General features: G+C 42.3%; 1 protein-coding gene across 3 annotated transcripts in view; it reads left to right on the plus strand.

Annotated features, from left to right (window-relative positions):
• Positions 1 to 16498, plus strand: part of Il18 (interleukin 18) — a 28482-nt gene extending 11984 nt beyond the window's left edge. For all 3 annotated transcript variants that reach the window (XM_052760044.1, XM_052760055.1, XM_052760064.1), the window contains 6 exons: positions 333 to 455; positions 9042 to 9125; positions 10310 to 10321; positions 12608 to 12745; positions 13800 to 13933; positions 15871 to 16498. In XM_052760044.1, coding sequence (XP_052616004.1) covers positions 333 to 455; positions 9042 to 9125; positions 10310 to 10321; positions 12608 to 12745; positions 13800 to 13933; positions 15871 to 16095 — 716 coding nt within the window. In that variant the 3' untranslated portion in view covers positions 16096 to 16498. The remainder of the gene's footprint in view (positions 1 to 332; positions 456 to 9041; positions 9126 to 10309; positions 10322 to 12607; positions 12746 to 13799; positions 13934 to 15870) is intronic.
• The last annotated feature ends 4115 nt before the right edge of the window (positions 16499 to 20613 follow it).

Genomic DNA, 20613 nt, shown 5'->3' on the forward strand with positions numbered 1-20613 from the left:
TGGAGCCCCTGGAACTGGAGTTACAGACAGTTGTGAGCTGCCATGTGGGTGCTGGGAATTGAACCTGGGTCCTCTGGAAGAGTAGTCAGTGCTCTTAACCTCTGAGCCATCTCTCCAGCCCCAATTATCGCTATTTTGAAGTCAAAGAACAAACCCAATCAAGATGTCTTTAATCTCTTTACTTTTTGCCTATTTTTAGCTGACCAAATTCTCTGACACGCTCCTGCAGAATACCTTACCTCTCACCTGCCGCGCTTTCCCAGGGCTGTTAACCAGGGTCTGACTCTTCCATAGGACTCTCAAACCCCTCCATATTCTTCCGTTCACTGCAGGAGAGAACTGCTCCACCTGCCACCCCACCACACCACTGTTTCCCATCACACAAGTACCCTTCCCCAGTGCCATCCTCCTCGCCGTCTTCAAAATTAACACTGACTCTCCTTTCACACATTCAGGTATGTCAGGTTCATTTGACCTCTTTTGTCAAGTCTATATTTAACAGTTGATTAAATATACCTGTCATTAATGATCTAATTTCCTGTTGTGTTCTGCCCCCATTGCTTCCACATCCCACGTACACACGTTTGTGTGTCTGTCAAGGGCTAACTGACTTACTGAACTGAAATGTCACCTGGCCGGTGAGGTGACTCAACAGGTACTAGAGCTGCCTCAAAGCCTGCTGACTGAGCTTGATCCAGGGGACCATGTGAAAATGGAAGGAGAGACTCGACTCCACAAAGTTGTCCCTGACCTCCACACATATGCCGTCGTACACTCATGCACACAAACTAAACACAGGCGTTTGGGGTTTGGTTTGGTTTGGTTTGGTTTCTTTTTGTTTGTTTATTTGTTTGAGACAGGGCTTCATTATGTAGCACTGGCTGCCCTTAAACTATGTAGACTAGGATGGACTTGAACTCACAGAGATCCACCTGCTTCTGTCTCCCGAGTGCTGAGATTAAAGGTGTGCACTGCTATACCTGGCTACAATAAAGGTATTTTTAAGAAGAATCAAAATGTTGAGTGTTGATCTTGCTGCTGTCAAGACGACTTCCCACCTGATTGTAGAGATTTAATCATGTAGCAGGGCCCTCTGTTCTGCCCATACCTAGTCCACAGAACTGGAGTTCCACAGAGAGGGCAAGTGGGATCATAGTTGCTCTTCAAGTTCAAGGTATTTTACTTTTAATACAATACTACATTTTTATTTTTATTTTTTTTAAATTTATTTATTTATTATGTATACAGAAGAGGGTGCCAGATCTCATTACAGATGGTTGTGAGCCACCATGTGGTTGCTGGGAATTGAACTCAGGACCTCTGGAAGTGCAGTCAGTGCTCTTAACCTCTGAATCATCTCTCCAGCCCACAATACTACATTTTTAAACTCCTAGCAATTTAGAAATTCTGACTGAATAAGATTCTATAGCTGTGTATTGCCTTCCAGTGGTTCTCAGCCTTCCTAATGCTGTGACTCTTTAATACAGTTCCTCATGTTGTGGTGACCCCAGCCATAAAATTATTTTTGTTGCTACTTCATAACTGTAATTCTGTTTCTGTTATGAATCATAATGTAAAGATCTGTGTTTTCTGATGGTCTTAGGAGACCCCTGTGACAGTGTTGAGCCCCACACGTTGAGAACCACCACAGGAGGAAGCGGCTGCTGGGACATTTGTCCCATATAAATAAATGGTCTTTCGTGGCAGCTTTAACTACAGCCTAGAATTGCAGAATGCTGGGGCTGGAAAAGACCTTAAAGCTTGACCACCAGCTTCCTTGTTTTCCAAATAAGGAAACTGAGACCCTCCCCCCCAAAATTAAGTAACTTGTCCCAGACAAAATTGGAACCCATGTGACCTAATTTTCATCATGATATTTAGCCATTCACTCTCTGTGGGCTAATTTTCAAAGGTTTATACAACTTTTTTTGTTTTAAAGACCCAATGTTTGCTATATGCTCCTAGGAGGCTCTTTATGAGAATATTAGGTGAAGGCTGGAGAGATGCCAAGGTTGGAGAAGTACTCCAGGACCTGTGTTCAATCTCCAGAATGCAAGTTTAAAAAGCAGACGAAACTGAGTGGTGCAGTGAGCTGCTCACCCAGCACTAAGGTGACAGGGACAGTTGGACCCATCATGGGGCTTGCTGACCATCCAGTTGAGCCAGCAGGCAAGTGCCAAGACACTGAGAGGTACTGTCCCAAACAAAGGTGTGGCCAGCAAATTAACTCAGAGGGTAAGGGTGCCTGCCACCAACCCTTGCCCCAGAAATGACTTCTGCAAGTTGTCCTCTGACCTTAGACATGTAGACCCACGCACAAATAAATACTGTTTCTTTATTTTTTAAAAGGGTGGATGGTACTTAATGAATAATACCCATAATTGTCCTCTGATACACACACACACACACACACACACACACACACACACACACACACACACACACACACACGCATGTGCATGCACAAACACACACACATACACATGCAAGAGACTATCAGATAAACTATTAGATAAATGTTAAGGCACTCTTGGCCACTGGGAACTGTCTGTCATAGATTCTGTCAATTATTACAATTGTGCATGTGCATGAGACAGATTAGAATTGAGGAAGCCAAGAAACATGGGTGAGAAGGAGTCAGAGAAACATGGGGAGAGGAGTGAAGAGGAGATTACATTTGCAGTCACAATGCACTGAGAACTAACTGAAGTGGGGACAAAGTAAGTGAAAACTTCAGACTAAATACATGAAACAAAACAAATTAGAAAAAAAGGAGAGTGAGAGTCTTACACTTTGAGTGATCTGTTTTCAGGTTCCCCTTGTTTTCTTTCTTTCACTGAGTTTTAGAGGGGAGTTCTAAAGTCTGTCCCCCAAAATAGAATGTATTGGCTACACTATGACCCAAGTGACTTTTGAAAAACTTAGGTTGAACCTGTCTTTCTCCTACCCAAGGAGATCAAACTTTTCAGCCTGAGGAAACAAGACTTATTACCTGGTTTGTGTCAAAGGAACTACACTGCAAGTTCCTCTAAATTAAATTAAGGCAAAATTGAAATAATGTAACAGGAAAATAATGGTTTAACTTTATAAGTAATTGGAAATAATATGAATATTTTCAAATTAAATACTTGGTCTAGCTGGGAGGTGGTGGTGCATGCCTTTAATCCTGGCACTCAGGAAGCAGAGGCAGGCGGATCTCTGCAAGTTTGAGGCCAGCCTAGTCTACAAAGAGAATTCTAGGACAGCCAGGACTACATAGTGAAACCCTGCCTTAAAAAAACTAACTAACTAAATAAACAAACAAACAAACAAATAAATAAATAAAATACTTGGTTTAGATTGGCGTAATTTCAGAGCTGCTAGGCCGGGGGGTTGGTAAACTCTGTACTATTGCCAAGTGGAAGAAGACCTTACCCTGGTTGGATTATCTGCCTCCACCACTATGGCATAAATTAAGCTGTTCCTTCCAGATTTCAGCTCTCCCACTGAGCCCTAGTTCCAACCTTCCCCCTCCCTTTTTTTTTACATTTGTGGGGGAGGGGAGACAGGAGCTAAATTACCTAAGATGACCTTGAACTCATTCTGAGTTACCCAAGCAGGCCTCCTGTCTCTACCACCCTTGTAATTGGGGTTACAGGCCTATGTCAGACTGGATTATAATGCTAGTATACATTTTATTACAATGTGTGCATGTGCATGAGACAGGTGTGTGGGAGTTAAAGGACACTTTTTGTGGAGTCAGTTCTCTCCACCTTTATGTGAGTTCTGGGAATCGAACTCAGATCTCCAGACATGTGTGGCAAGTGGCCAGAACCATCTCACCAGCCATTTAATACTATTTTTCATCATAGTTATTTTCTTGTCCTTTTGCCTTTTTGAGACAGGGTCTCACAAAACCCAGAATGGACTCTAATTCACTGTGTAGATGAAGATAATCTTGAACTTCCTATCTCTATCTTGAACTCCAGGCCTTTTCCTACTAAGTGTGATGACTGGTGTACACCAACACACCCAGGTTTCAATATCTGATAACAATGTTATCAAGGTATTAAGGGGCATTGTTACTATTTGTGATATGAACAATCTCTAAGTATATAAGTACAAGTAAGATGCAAGAATACAGCATTAAGAGGGCCAAAGTACCACCATGATAAGGTGTGAGGGGAAAGGACTCTACAAAGCATTGTTAATCATGCTGAAGGTGGGTGGAAAGAAGGCATGCATCCACGTTGATGGCTGTCAATATGTGCACCCCAAGAATGGTGCCTCCGTACTGTTACATTTATTACCAAGGACTAAATAATCTTGGATGTGGGATCTTCAGAAACACATCCTTTCGGAAAGCTGTGACTACATTTATGCTTTGTATGGTAAAATGATGAAAAACTCAAGCAAGCCTTGTTCTCCCAGCCTCCCTGCTCCTTGGCCCTTGACAAGGCTGCTCCTCTGTCCTTACTGAACTAACACCACTGGGAAACCTTCTCCAACACCACCACGAGGTTTCTTGCAATTCCAGCTCCTACAGCATACATTATACCTTGTCTCGCCCACCGGCATCTGAGTCACTGGTAGATGGGAGCTAAGTGTCATTCAGCTTCTAACCCCAGCTGACTCATATCAGATGTTTAGTGATTAAATGGTAAACAAGTTCAAGAATTATGGGGAAGAGTGGTTGTTTTGTTTGATATTATTATTGTAATTTTTGAAGGAAGGAGCCTTGCGTGTGCCAGCCAAGCTCTCAAACACTGGGCCACATGCCTAACCTCTGTTTTTTTGAGGCAGGGTCCCACTATGTAGCCCAGGGAGGCCTCTCTCTAATTCATTATCCTACAGCTTTGGCTTCTCAATATTGGGAATACAGACATGTACCACCAGACCCCTTCTCGATATTGGAAATACAGACATGTACCACCAGACCCATTTAGGAGTGGTAAATTAATAAATTATTTATTTATTTTATGTATATGGATGTTTTGCCTGCATGTACCACTGCTGTCTGTGGAGGCCAGGAGAGGGCATCGGATCCCCTGGAACTGGAGTTATTGATGATTGTGAGCCACCGTGTGGGTGCTGAGAATGGACCTGGGTCCTCTCGAAGAGCAGCCAGTGCTCTTAACCACTGAACTGTCTCTCCAGCCATAGGAGTAGTATTTCTGGGATAACTGACTAAGTCCTTCTCTAGGGTCGTTCAATCAATGACTAATTAAATACTCACTATAGTAAATACTAGTAATTTAAAAACACAATTTTTGACCATAGTGTTTGCTGTATTCCAGGTAAATTACTTTTGAAAACTATGGGCTGGGCAGTGGTGGTGTACGCCTTAAATTCCAGTACTCAAGAGGCAGAGGCAGACAGATCTCTGTGAGATCGAGGCCAGCCTGGTCTACAGAGCAAGTTTCAGGACAGCCAGGACTATACAGAGAAACCCTGTCTTAAAAAACAAAAAACAAAAACAAAAAAAAGAAAGAAAGATATATACATTGTATAATATTAGAAAAGACAACATAAGCCATTTATTCACTAGTAATGAATCAAAATAGAGTCCCACTCTTTACTCCTCTGGTCCCCTTCCTCCTTCAAATCATCTCCCTTCTACTTTTCATAGTTTTTAAATCTAGATTCTGCATCTGAGAGAAAATATCTTATACTTGTCATTCTGAGTCTGGCTTATTTCATTTAAGATGGTGACTTCCAGTTCCAAGCATTTTCCACCACGAAATGTAATTCATCCTTTATGGCTGACTAATACCCTGTTGTATTATTTCATTCATTCATCTGCTGGTGGACACCAACTGATCCTATAACTTGGCTCTGGTGAACAGTGCCCTGAGTAACACAGATGTGCAGGTATCCCCACTGTGTGTGTGGCTTTGACTTATTTGGGTATATTCCTAGGAATGATTTACCAGTATAATATGATAATTCTCTTTTTTGTTTTTTGAGAGACTTCCATTTTGATATCCACAGAGGTTAAACTAAGCTACATTTCTATCAGGAATGTAGAAGGATTCTTTTTTCTCTACATCCTTGCCAGCTTGTTAGGGATTTCTTTTTTTTGTTTTGTTTTTGTTTTTGTGTTTTCCTGATGATAGATATTCTAACTGGGGTGAAATGGAAACTCAATGTAACTTTTATAAGACTTATTTTTTATTGTTCTAAATTATGTGTGTGCTTGTGCTTCTGTGGAGGGGTATGTGCATGTGAGTATAAGTTTCCATGGAGATCAGAGACATCAGATCACCTGGAGCTGGTGATTATAGGCAATTGTGAGCAGCCTGATGTAGGTGCTGGGAACTGAACTCAGATCCTCTGCAAGAGCAGTACAAGTTCTCAACCAATGAACCATCTCTCCAGCTCCTCAATGTATTTTTAATTTCTCTGGGAGCTAAAGGTGTGACCCTTTTTTTCATGCATTTATCAGCCGTTTGTACTTCTTTTGAAAACTGCATGTTCAGTTCCTTTACTCATTTATTAACTGGAATATAAAATATATTTAATAACTATTTACATTTGGATATAAGGAACTAAACCTAGGTCAAACTGTTAAAACATCTACCATGTAATAAATACTTTAGGTTAGCTTCATTAAAATTAAGTTTTTCAACTGAGTTTTAATTTCCTTCTACTGTAAGTACTTGGTCTCAGATTATGCTAAAAACAGTGAGTTCTTAAGAGCACAGATTTATAAATACTCCCCTAAATACTACTGTTTTCAATAGCTATAACAGAATACCTAAAGCTAGATAATTTAGAAGGGGGTTGGGGGGCAGCAGTGGAGAGGGAGGGAGACAGAAAGACAGAGAGAGACTTAAAAGTAATAAATACGGATGGTCTGTGACCATTTGTAACTAGAGCTCCAGGGTATCCAAAGACACACACACACAGAGAGAGAGAGAGAGAGAGAGAGAGAGAGAGAGAGAGAGAGAGAGAGAGAGAGAATAAATCTTAAAAGTGCCCTCTCATGAGAAAAAGCACTAATCCCTTCCTTCCTGTGGGCTCCACTTTAATGTTATGTAATTCCAAACACCTCCACAAAGCTTCACCTTCTGCACTGACACATAGAGACCAAGTCTCAACACTAGTCTTGGTGGCTACAAACCATAAAAACAATTAACAGCTGTGACTCAGTCACAGTCCTGGGAGCTCCATCCATTAACAGCCCTCAATGCACAAGATGCCAGCTGCTCTCTAGAACATTCCTGTGGTGTAGGGGAAGTTTGAAGTTTTCCCCTGAAGGTGCCATATTTGAGTCTGCTAAAACAAGACTACAGTCAATAGATTATCAGGAGCAAAGGCTACAAGAGATCGTTAACTCGCACAAGGACCTGAGTTACACGAAACAGGAAAATATACGAAGCCAGAGAGGTGAAGTTTGGATACGTTCCTCAGAGAGGAAGTGGAAGTAAGGTTTGCAGGTGGCTTTAAAGAGTGTTGAATAACTGTTGGGAGAGCATGGCCCCTGAGTCAGGATTATGATTTCAACAGGACCCCGTCTCAAAAGAGAAAAAAACCCAAAAAACAAAAAAAACTCCTAAACGACTGAAGGTAATCGTGTTCCTCTTCGGTGAACCCGCCTTCAGGAGACAGTGAGCTGCAGAGAAGTCTCTTTCCTACCTTAGATGAGGAAGGGGTCAAGAGAACCTGCCAGTGACCATGGGAGGGAGCAGAGAGACCCCGAGGATGCTGCTTTCATCCAGCCCGTTACTTTCACATTAATGTACATGCAGGAAACGTATGAAGTTAGAATAGTTATTAAAAGCTGAGGAGGCGGTTGTTGAGACAGGGCCTTAGGGAGCAATCTTACTGCACAGTCTTGAACTCCAGATCCTTCTGACTCAACCTCACAAGTGCTGTCGAAAACAACCTATCAATTTTATAGAGTGCTTTTGTGTTCCTTATTAATACATTAAGCTACAAGATCTGTTAGGGTAATTTCAAAATGATAAAGAGCTGAAGACATATTTCGAGACTCCTGGTAGCAACAGTAGCTGATAATAAGCAAGCATTTCTATTAGTAGCAGGGTCAGGACACTGGTTTGTTCCCTACATAACACCAGGAGGGGTACTACATTTTAGCTTAGAAATAAATGGGAATAAATATGTATTTTTTTTCTACCCAAAGTCACAGATTTCTCATACTTAGAACTCCATGACAAACCCTTATTCCATGACAAAATTCTGGAAGGCTATACGCATGTAAATGTAGAGGAGGGTGAAGAAAAGGGAAAAAGCAAATACAATGAGGTTTTGGGTTGGTGTGGGTTTTGTTTTTTTTGCAGAAACATCATATTTATGTATTACTCATACACAAACACTTCAGATCAAAAGCTGCTGCTGCCTTCAGAAGGAACCCACAAATGTCAGAGCCTTTTCCCACACTGCCCCAAATACCGCTTTCTTCTGCCTCCTCTCTTTCACCACTGTAACAGTGAGGTCATGAACCTTCAGCATCTCATCTACAGGAAGCTACTGGGTTTAAGTTCAGGTTAAGTTCATCCCCAGTTAAGGATGTATTTCTAGCATCCTCAGTGAACTTGAAACTAATCATTCAATAATGAGCCATATATTCACCCTTTAAAATATTATGAAACAGCACTCTCCTGATTCCAGACAGCTAACAGTTTATAAAAGACCATAAACATGAGTGTGCTAGACTGATGCTTTACATTTATTAAACATCACAGTATTCATCAGCATACTGAATGATAAATGACTTTCAAATGTGGAGGTTTAGAAGGTAACATTAAGGAACTGGAGAGGTGGCTCAGCAGTTAAGAGCACTGGCTACTCTTCTAGAGGACTGGGGTTCTGTTTCCAACACCTACATGGTGCCTCACAATCATCTGTAACTCCAGTTCGAGGACATCCAGTGACTTCTGGCCTCCATGAGAACTGCATACGTGTGATGCACAGACATACATGCAAGGAAAGCACCAAATACATAAAACAAATCTTTTTTAAAAGGAAGAGGTTTGTTCATTTTATGTGTACAAAGAGCAGTCTTTGCCTCCTCATGGGTGACTCTTTGCTTTCATTAGGAATAACAATGGCTGCCGTGCCAGAAGGCTTTTGCATCAACTTCAAGGAAATGATATTTATTGACAACACACTTTACTTTATGCGTAAGTCTAAATCAATAAGACAAATGCAGGGCTCAGATACAGGTATTCAACTAGAAAGGAAATCATGAAGTGAGCTTGGACTTCTGTTGGTCATCAGATTCTACTGTAATGTTAATGACCTCCCTCTCTAAAAATAACCAGAAGATTCCCACGGTCCCAGTGCCCTGCCCTATGTCATGGGGTGGCACTCCAGCAGTAGCTCACCAAGATGGTGTCTGATGCCTATCATGGAAATGTACCATTGAGGAAACACTGTCTCCCCAAAAAAGATACAATTCATGATATTCTAGGACTAGAGTTCTGTGTACACCATTCATGTGAATATATTTAACCAAAAAAAAAAAAAAAAAAAAAAGATTCTAAGTTTCCATTGGTGATCTGACTTCACTGAAAGTTCAGCTTTCTTTGGAAGCTTCCTGGAAAATCCTTAGATGTCTTTCCATTTAAACAATAAATTTAAAGGAAAGTTTGCCACTTTATTAAAACTTTTTATTTACAAATCCTGGGTTTAAATATTTTAATTATTACTGTTTTATTTTATGTGCACAGGTGTTTCTCCTGCATGTATGTCTGTGTGCTATGTGCATGCAGTGCCATTTGAGGCCATAAAATAGTGTTGGATCCCCCTGGAACTAATGTTATAGATGGTTGTAAGCTGCCATGTGGGTGCTGGGAATTGAACCTGGGTCCTTTGGAAGAGCAGACAGTGTTTTTAACCACTGAGCCATCTCTCCAGCCCTAGATTTAAGTCTTATACCGTACATACTTGAGCACACACAAGCCCTGTTATGGGCTCCTGAATGTTTGTCATCTGATATTCCTGATGGAGGCCAACAGAGCCCATCACCATTCCACAAAGGTTAGGGAGTGAGGAGTGGGGCCAGGCATGGTGGCACATGCCTTTAATCCCAGCACTTAGAAGGAAGAGGCAGGTGGATCTCTGTAGGTTGGACGACAGCCTGGTTTACAAAGTGAGTTAGTTCCAGGGCAGCCAGAACTATTTAGTAAGACCCCAAGGAGGGAGAAAGAGAGAGAGAGAGAGAGAGAGAGAGAGAGAGAGAGAGAGAGAGAGAGAGAGAGAGAGAGGTGTAGAAGGAAGAATAGAGTTGCAAAAGGGTGGGGAGGGGACATGTTAAACTGAACTATATAATTTAACATATATGTTTCTCTTTTTCTCCCTTTAGCCGAAGATGATGGTAAAGTATGAATTTATTTTTCTCTCTTTGAAAATTAGAAGGTACTTGAGACACATCCATTGTCTGCTGGGAGAAACTGTCCATAGAGATGTTTCCTTGGTAGTTAATAATTACAGTTATATTAAATACAGATTATCCTATGGTGAGAGCATAATAAAACTTGAATATCTTGGCCAGTGGGCTTAGGTTGTTTCCGTCTTACTACTGTTTACAGCACCCTTGCAGGATTCTTGGAGATTTCTGTTGTCTGGCTTGATTTGACACTGGTTGTTATTATATAGCCTAGACTAGCCCAGAAGTCACTATATCTCCTGGACTGGCCTCAAACTTGTGATCCTCCTGCCTTAGCCTCCCAAGTGCTAGGGTCATGAGTGTGCAGCAGCATTCTTGTACAACAGTGTTAGCACATGTGTCTGTCTATTTGTTCAGGATAAAATCTAGGAAGTAAGCCAGGTGGTGGTGGCAACGCCTTTAATCTCAGCACTCGGGAGGCAGAGCCAGGCGAATCTCTGTTAGTTCGAGGCCAGCCTGGTCTACAGAGTAAGAACCAGGACAGGCACCAAAGCTACACAGAGAAACCTTGTTTTGAAAAAAAAAATCTAGGAAGTAGAAATGCCAGGTTGGCAGAAGGAAGGGGATAATTGGCAAATCACAGCTTCAATCCATTGCACACAGCACAAGTGGGGTCTGCCTTAGACACTAGGAGACACTTTTTCTGTATTTTCCTTTGGTGGAGGAAAATAAATGGTCCCTCCATTGAGTTTATAAATGTACTAGCAAGAGATAATTCCCTAGCCTGGTGTGGTGGCACACGCCTTTAATCCCAGCACTTTGGGAGGCAGAGACAAGCAGATCTCTGAATTTGAAGCCAGCCCAGTCTATAGAGCAAGTTCCAGGATAGCCAAGACTATACAGAAAAACCCTGTCTTGAAAAAAATAAATTAATTAATATATATGTGTGTGTGCATATATATGTGTGTGTGTGTATATATATATATATATTTAGAGAGTGTAGATGGATTTTTCCTTGGAACGTCAACTCACAAAAAAATCTAAATGAAGACTTATTAATTATGAAAGCTCTGCCTTAGCTTAGGCTTGTTCCTAACTAGTTTTTTTTTTTTAGTTTTTCGAGACAGGGTTTCTCTGTGTAGCTTTGGAGCCTGTCCTGGAACTCGATTTATAGACCAGGCTGGCCTCGAACTCACAGAGATCTGCCTGCCTCTGCCTCCCGAGTGCTGGGATTAAAGGCATGTGCCACCACTGCCCGGCTCTAACTAGTTCTTATAACTTAAATTAACCCATGTCTATTCTTCTGTTCATCTACATGTTGCCACACGACTCACGACTTTGACCTCTCCTCCTGCATGTCTGTTCCGTCTGTGTTCGGCTGACAACTCCACTTTTCTTCTTCCCCGAGCTTTCTCCTGCTTTACCTCCTGCCTAGCTGTTGGCCGTTTAGCTTTTTATTAAGCCAATCACAGAGACACATCTTCACATGGTGTAAAGGAATATTCTACAATGAGGGGGGGATTCCCTGAAAGGGAAAATAGAGATGGTAGGGTAAAGTTCCTGAGAGCAAGAAGACTTGAAACCACAGCTGTGAGAGACAGAGCTCAACTGGGAAACGAAGTACTGACAATTGATGAGCCTATGCTGGCACAGTTCTCACATTTGTGTAAATAGGTTGAAGATTTTTTGGGTTTTTTGGTTTGTTTTTTGGGGGGTTTTGTTGCTGATTTGGTTTTGGTTTTTCAATACAGGGTTTCTCTGTGTAGCCCTGGCTGTCCTGGAACTCGCTCTGTAGACCAGGCTAAAACTCATAGAGATCTGCCTGCCTTTACCTCCCAAGTGTTGGGATTAAAGATGGGCACCACCACCTCACAGCTGGTTAAGGATTTAAGGTACTAACAACATGCTGTAATGAGCCACCACAAGGTGCAGTTATGAAGGGAAGGGCAGGCAGAAGATCAGCTAGGGAAGAGGTCCCGGAGGCAGGAGACTAGAGGGCCTCATGATGTCTAAGAACATGGACAGCATGAATAAAAGTGTAAGAAAACAAAGGAAACTGACCAGAAAGTAGAATATTCGAACCTTTGGAGAGACAGTAGTTCCGAGGGCAAACAGGAAACATGGTGTGCTTGCTCTTAGAAGCAAACTGAAACACAACAGGCTCATTGCTGCTTCTAGAACAGAGGGTTGTGCTAACTCTGGAAACAATATTAATAGGTCTATTTGTTGATCTAACCAAACAACTTACCTTTAATGAGTCAACGTGTATTATAGGAGACCTGGAATCCGACCACTTTGGCAGGGATTGCTCTACAACTGCAGTAATACGAAATATGGATGACCAAGTTCTCTTCGTTGACAGAAACAAGCAACAACATGTGTTTGAGGATATGACTGATGCTGACATAGGGGGTACTTTTCTCTACTTATTTAAAAACACAGAGATGACCACCCACTTCTTCCCACTCCATTTTACTGCCTACATTTTCAAATGTCAGATCCCATCCTTAGATGGAAGGTCACAGTAGTAACTATAATTTCACTTTAGAGAGTACCCCTTTTTAGTTGGAGTGAGGAATTGGATCCAGTAGACACTGGTAGAGTCCATGTCACTCTGAGTCTATGTGTGTATCACCAGTTCCCCTATTTCAATTGTATTCTCCATAGAAGAACCTTTTCATGTTGGATCCTTTATCCCCATTGGTTATAGCTGAATATACTGCTGACACCAGCAAAATGCAAAGGAAAAGTAAAACACAAGCATTTCAAATGAACCTGTCTTCCACCAGAACATGAGAGTGCCTCTCAAGATGAGCACGCTTACCTGCCTCTCAAGATAGACATTCCAAATATCACAGTTTGGGGCCTAGTTGAATGTATATTCCTGAAAAAATCCTATTCTAAGATTTTTGCCTTAACAAATGTTTTGAATACTCTGTTGAACATTCAACAATTAAACATAGTCTTCAGACTTAGAATAACGTTCTGTTTGGGGGTTGATTTTATTTTTTATTTGAGACAGGATCTCATTATGTGGCCCTGGCCATCCTGGAACTCACTTTGTAGACCAGGCTGGCCTAAAACTCACAGAGATCTGCCTGCTTCTGCCTCCATAATGCTGGGATTCAAGGTGTGTGCATCCACACCCGGCAGGGTTCATGATATCTTTAACACACTCAAGAAAAATATCAGAAATCAAGAAATATATCAGAATATCTTTAACACTCAGAATATTTTTAACACACTCATGTTGCCTACCCAATGGTTTATAACACCCTGTAAGGATGTTTTAAGGGGTGTCTGGCTAGCTGGGCCTCATGTCTGTTGGCCATTTGGCCAAACCTGAGTTCAAGGTTGTGACTGATCTATTAAGGTGGATCTATCCTTTTGTTAAATTTCTATAGATGCCTATTTTAGGGGGAAAACTACTCTAATTAATGGCTTCACTTATTAATATTTATTTCAGCTAATGAGCCCCAGACCAGACTGATAATATTTATGTATAAAGATGATAAAGTAAGAGGACTGCCTGTAACCCTCTCTGTGAAGGATACAAAAATGTTTACCCTCTCCTGTAAGGACAAAATCATTTCCTTTAAGGTAAGATTCAACTTCATTTTGGTTTTAGTCATATTAATGCACAAAATTAAAATACAGATATCATCAGACCAACCTTGTGTGTAAAGCCCAAAGAGCAGAGACAACCACTGCAATGCGTGGTACAGGGAGCCGCCAAGCCCTTCGACTCGGTTGGCTAACTCTGTCTCTGAGCCTGTCAGAGAGGGAGAGACAGCTGAATGGGTTTTTCTTTTAAAGATTTATTTATTTATTATATACACAGTGTTCTGTCTGCATGTTTTGCCTGCACACCAGAAAAGGACATCAGATCTCATTATAGATGGTCTTACAGATCTTACCCATCGCTGCCATAGACTAGGTTCGGGTAAGACCCAGCTTCATTTCCCCATCATATCACTAGAGCTCTGTGATCGAGGATTACTTCTCATTTAGACTAGGCTTCAGCTTGGCCCTGGAGCATCTCCTGCAGCTTAAGTCTCTCCCTGAGTTGTGGTTTACCAGGCACAGCTTCAGAAGCAGATGCTAATGAGAGAGCAATTTATATTACCATCAATTTACAGCCCATACTAGTTTGGTAAATGGCAAAGAACTATGGCTGTCAATTTATCTAGTTCAGTTGAAAGCACACCTTCAGAGTCTTCTATGCATTTCAAGAGAGCAGAATGCATTTTTAATTCTAGAGATTTCTCGATCAGTCCACAGGATCATGGGGATCTTTGCTATCATTGGGCCAAAATTAACTCCAAAATATCAGTTCTATGATTAACATAGAAGAAGCTCGGACAGTGCCCATATTTTCTAATACACCCTGAAAAGTAGATGCAATAGGAAAAGCCAGGCATTCCTAGCAGTTACAGGCCCAGTGGGAAGGACTGCAGTTTCCAGACATCTAATCCGGAGCAGGACCTTGGTGTCTGGACAAAAGATACGGGAATCAGTACTTGGTACTAAACTCAGGACAGAAGGGAGAGAGTACTGTGCACTGTCATGCTTGACAGAAAAGCAGAGCCGGGGGCCAAGGGGCTGAGTCCATGCAGCTGGGCTATTGGGGAACCCAGGATTCAGCTGTGGAACAACTGCTGGTCTCATCACACTACAGTTTAGTTTCGGAATCCCAGGAAGAAGGAGCTAAGATTCTGACACCTCCTGCACCTCTCATGGCTGATTCAGAAACTAGAGTTCCTGAGCTTAAGGGAGGATGCCATGAGTGTTTTTAGCTAAGGATGACTGAAGAAGACAAGAACTGAAATTAGCCCAAAGAGATGGTTGTCTTTGCTAGACCTTTACTTCATCATTAGCAGACCTGGACTCCGCTTGGTGGAAGAGAACAGAAGGAAGGTCTCTGGGCATAAGGGAACCAGGAGGTCTCTGTATTGATGAGCTTGCCATGGCGGAAAAGGTCAGAATGGACAGGAAAATATGTTAGGAACTGAAGAGAGGTGGTCAGTACCCCTACTGCGCCTATATTCAGAGGGTTTTTTCTTAACTCTTGAAAAAGTAAAGCTTTAAGTCTGTTTAGTAATACACTTCTAAATAAATTGCACACGTTCAAATTGTTAAAATACTTTAAAAAAATAGTTCATTTTCTGTATGCATGTCTGTGTACGCGCATGTTTCTTCAGAGGCCGGAAGGGGGAGTCATATCCCCTGGTGCTGGAGTTTCGGGCATTTGTGAGCTGCCCCATGTGGGTGCTAGGAGCCAAATTCCAGAGAGACCAGAGCAGCAAGCCATCACTCCAGCCCCCAGTTATTTATATCCTTAAAAATTATGTAATATCAGGCTGGGTGGCAGTGCCTTTAATCCTAGCCCTTGGGAGGCAGAGGCAGGCGGGTCTTTGTAAGTTCGAGGCCAGCCTAATCCACAAAATGAGTTCCAGGACAGCCAGGACTGTTACACATAGAAACCATCTCGAAAAACAAACAACAACAAAATTATGTAATGTGTGTTTTCTCCACAGGAAATGGATCCACCTGAAAATATCAATGCTACAGAAAGTGATCTCATATTCTTTCAGAGAGGTGTTCCAGGACATGATAAGATGCAATTTGAATCTTCACTGTATAAAGGATACTTTCTAGCTTATGAAAAGGATGGTGATTTGTTCAAACTCATTTTGAAAAAAAAGGATGAAAATGGGGATAAATCTGTAATGTTCACTCTTACTAACTTACGTCGACCTTAGGTATTAAGTGTTATTGTGTTCCAGAAAGATGATTAGAATACATGAGCCTTAGAATAACCCATTATGTGTTGCTGTAACAAAATACCTGAGGCTGCATAATTTATAAAGTAAGCAGGTTCATTTGTCTCATGTGTCTAGCCCAATTCCTACTTCCTGGTGGATGGCCCTGACTGCATTACAACATGGAAGATAAAGGGAAAGGGATTAACTGCTCTTGAATTAGCACATGGATGAGCTTCACTTCATTCGTCCTGGAGAGAGGCATTAGTCCTTTCCAATGCCAGAGCCCTAGTGATCCATCAGTATCTCACCACCTCAAGACGGGGTATACCAAGTTTCCAGCACACGTATCACAGCAAATCTACTCTTGTGGGGGTAAAATAAATATCAGTAATGGCCTCAACATGTCATTAAAGTGTGGTAATAATTAGATGATATTTTTTAAGATAGCATTTAGGAGGTAGAGAGATGGCTCAGTGATTCTTCCAGAGAACTCTTGTGCATGTGATGGGTTTGTGCACATGGCCACACTGAGTGAGTAGAGTTAGTTCTATCCTTCCATCTTTGTGTGGGTTTCAGGTTCCAGGTTCTAGGAATCAAACTCAGATCATCAGGTCTGCATAGCAAGCTCCTTTCTCTGTTGGGTCGTCCGGCTGACTGTATTGTGTGTTCACTTAGTAATTATCGTTCTGTCTCACTGTGAAAACGTTGAGCAAGTCAACATTATAGGGTGGTTCACACTGCCTTTGACCCCAGCTCCAGCAGCTCTGACACCTTCTTCTGGTCTCTGTGGGCACCCTTGCTCACACACACACACACACACACACACACACACACACACACACACACACACAAAGACTGATTAGAGTTGCTGATAGGCTGAGGTCCAGCTAGTCCAACAACAGTTGTCTACCAACAGAAAGTCCAAGAATCTAAAAGTTGCTCAATCCATGATGCTGGATGTCTCAGCTAATCTTTAGTACACACCTGATTCCAAAGAAGCAGACTCTAATGCCAGTGAAGGAATGGACTTACCAGAGAGTGTAAGGGTGAGCAGTCAAAAGGGAGCAAGCTTCCTTCTTCCATGTCCTTTATATAAGCTACCATTAGAAGGTGTGGCCCAGATTAAAGGTAGGTCTTCCCTCCTCAAAAGATCTGGATTAAGGTGTATCTTCTCATCCCAAAATATCTGAATTAAAAGTTGGTCTTTCCCGGCCGGGTGGTGGTGGCTGGCGGCACACGCCTTTAATCCCAGCACTCGGGAGGCAGAGCCAGGCGGATCTCTGTGAGTTCGAGGCCAGCCTGGTCTCCAAAGTGAGTTCCAGGAAAGGCGCAAAGCTACACAGAGAAACCCTGTCTCAAAAAACCATAAAAAAAAAAAAAAAAAAAAAAAAAAGTTGGTCTTTCCCACTTCAAATGATTTAAAGAAAAATTTCCTCATCGGGTGGTGGTGGCACATACCTTTAATCCCAGCACTTGGGAGGCATAGGCCAGCCTGGTCTATAGAGCGAGTTCCAGGACAGGCTCCAAAACTACACAGAGAAACTCTGTCTCAAAAGAAAAAAAGAAAAAAAGAAAGAAAGAAAAATTTCCTCACAGGTGTACCCAGCCACGTGGGCTTTTGTTACTCCAGATATAGTCAAGTTGACAACCAAGAATAGCCATCACAGGCTCTTAAACTGAAAGAATCTGCAAGATGTCTTCAGAATCATTAATTCACTTTGCTGTAGCTTTTTTATTTAAAAAAAATGAAGATATTTTTCAAAAAGCTTTCAGATGTTACACTCTGAAAACAATATATTTTTTAAGATTTTACTTTAATTTCTAATGTATGTATATGCATGGGTGAGTGTATACATGAGCTCAGTGTCCATGGAGGCCAGAGGAGGGCGTCGGATCCTCTGGAGCTGGAGTCCCAGGCAGTTGTGAGCCGCACAGTATAGGTGCTTAGAACTGAACTTCAGTTCTCTGCAAGAATGGGAAGCATTCTTAACTGCTGAGTCATCTCTCCAGCCCCACAATATGTTTAGTATCAGAAGCACACAATATTTTTAATATCAGGAGTTGGAGAGATGGCTCAGCAGCTAAGAATGCTTCCTGCTCTTCCAGAGGACCTGAGTTCAGTTCTTAGTACTCACCTCTGGTAACTCACAACGGCCTGTTAACTCCAGCTCCAGAGGGGATGCAGTACCCTCTTCTGGCCTCTCTGTGCACCTGCACACACACACACACACACACACACACACACACACACACACACACACACACACACACAGACACACACACACTGCACAAATAAAAATAAATCTTAAAAAAAAAATAAGACCATAAGCAAACAGAAGCAGGGAGGCTAAGATGTAGCTACATTAATGGAGTACCTGAAGTATGCACAAAGTACTAGGCTGGACCCCCAGCACTGCATAAAACTAACCATCATGGTACACTCCTGTAATCCCAGAACTCTGGGGGTAAAGGCAAAAGGATAAAAAATTTAAGGTCATTCTGGACGTTGGTGGTGCACACCTTTTTTTTTTTGGGGGGGGGGGGGGTTTCGAGACAGGGTTTCTCTGTGTAGCTTTGCGCCTTTCCTGGAACTCACTTGGTAGCCCAGGCTGGCCTCGAACTCACAGCGATCCGCCTGGCTCTGCCTCCCGAGTGCTGGGATTAAAGGCGTGCGCCACCACCGCCAGGCCTGGTGGTGCACACCTTTAATCCCAGCACTCGGGAGGCAGAGCCAGGCAGGTCTCTGTGAGTTCAAGGCCAGTCTGGTCTACAGGAAAGGCACAAAGCTACACAGAGAAACCCTGTCTTGAAAAACAAAAACAAAAAAATTAAGGTCATTCTCTACTATTATAGCAAATATTGAGGCAAACTTTGGCTACATGAGACCCTGTCTAAAAAAAATAAAATTAAAATTAAAAAATATATATCAGGACACAGTCTTAGGTCTTCTAAAAATTCATGAAGTAAGAATAAAAACAAAGGCCAGGCGGTGGTGGTAAATGCCTTTAATCCCAGCACTCAGGAGGCAGAGCCAGGTGGATCTCCGTGAGTTTGAGGCTAGCCTGGTCTACAGAGTGAGATCCAGGACAGGCACCAAAACTACACAGAGAAACCCTGTCTCAAAAAACCAAGAGAAAGAAAGAAAGGAGGGAGGGAGGAAGGGAGGGAAGGAGGGAGGGAGGGAGGGAGGGAGGGAAGGAAGGAAGGAAGGGAAGGAAGGAAGGAAGGAAGGAAGGAAGGAAGGAAGGAAGGAAGGGAAGGAAGGAAGGAAGGAAGGGAAAATAAAAACAAGGAGCTGGAGAGATGGCTGAGGGGTTAAGAGCACTGGCTGTTCTTCCAGAGGTCTTGAGTTCAGTTCCCAGCAACTACATGGTGGCTCACCATCTATAATAGGATCTGATGCCCTCTTCTGGCCTGCAGGGATACATGCAGAGCACTCATACATAAAATATAAATAAATAAAATGTGTGAAAAAGAATAAAAACAGGGGAGAAGCCCCACTGCCAGGTGAGCCTTCACTGAAAACATGTCACTCAAGTCTCGAAAACAAGAAAGATTTTAAGCTTATGAATACGGAACTCATCGGAAGGTATCTGTGTAGGTCAGAGGGCTAATTGACACAGCGGAGGCCTAAATCATAGACTGTGGGGAAAGAACTCAACACTCTCTACATTTTAATTTCTTCTCTGTGTTCTCACCATTCTGAAAGTGGTAGAGACTAGATTTTAGATCTTTTAGGGTGCTTCTTTGTCCAGAATTGTATCTAAGTTCCATGGGGTAATACCAAAGTACCAGGAATGGGGTGGGTAGGGAACCTAATTCTCTGTTATCAACACACTATGGCATATGCTAAGATGTCACTCCCTTGTGGTCTCTGCCTGGCTGCTCACAACGTTGCTATTTAGCAGGCTCTCACTCCTGTCCACGGAACCCTTCTAGGAGTTTGGCTGTCTCCACCTGTGTGGTTGACACTCTTGGTCACTGTTCTAGGATCCATTTTGCCTCCCTCCTTATGTATGCAGTTTGCTCGGGTCAATGGTGTTGATTGACAGAGCTACCCTCTTGCCTCCCAAAGCCACTGGCAGAGTTCCATTCACTTGGGCATGCCCTGATGACATTTCCTAATATACAGTGGTCCCTTGAGGGTGAGTGTGGGAAGGATGTTGGTCCAAATCAAAGTTGAGTATTTTCCTGTGGTTGAGAGAAGAGAAATTCCTTTCTGAACAGGAGTGGGTGAGGCCAGGAACTGATGTAGTCACTATTTGCTTAATATTAAATCATTTTGTACTGCAAGTAGGAAAAGAGCCAGCCTTAGGAGAAAGCCAACACCCAGAGGGAAGAGCAAGGGAGCCAGTGCCTGATAAAATCCCTTCCGCCTCTGATCTTTTAACACTGAGCATCGATCAGCATTAACTGGATTTCCTATTGCTGTTATCCAAGAGCTTCCAGACTAATCCAGTCAGCCTTAGGAATGCTCCTTAGAACACTGAATGTCCCAGGTTTCTGGACTCTGCT

This window comes from Peromyscus californicus, unplaced genomic scaffold, assembly GCF_007827085.1.
Source record: "Peromyscus californicus insignis strain IS unplaced genomic scaffold, ASM782708v3 Scaffold_11__1_contigs__length_118956290, whole genome shotgun sequence".
Classification (NCBI taxonomy): domain Eukaryota; kingdom Metazoa; phylum Chordata; class Mammalia; order Rodentia; family Cricetidae; genus Peromyscus; species Peromyscus californicus.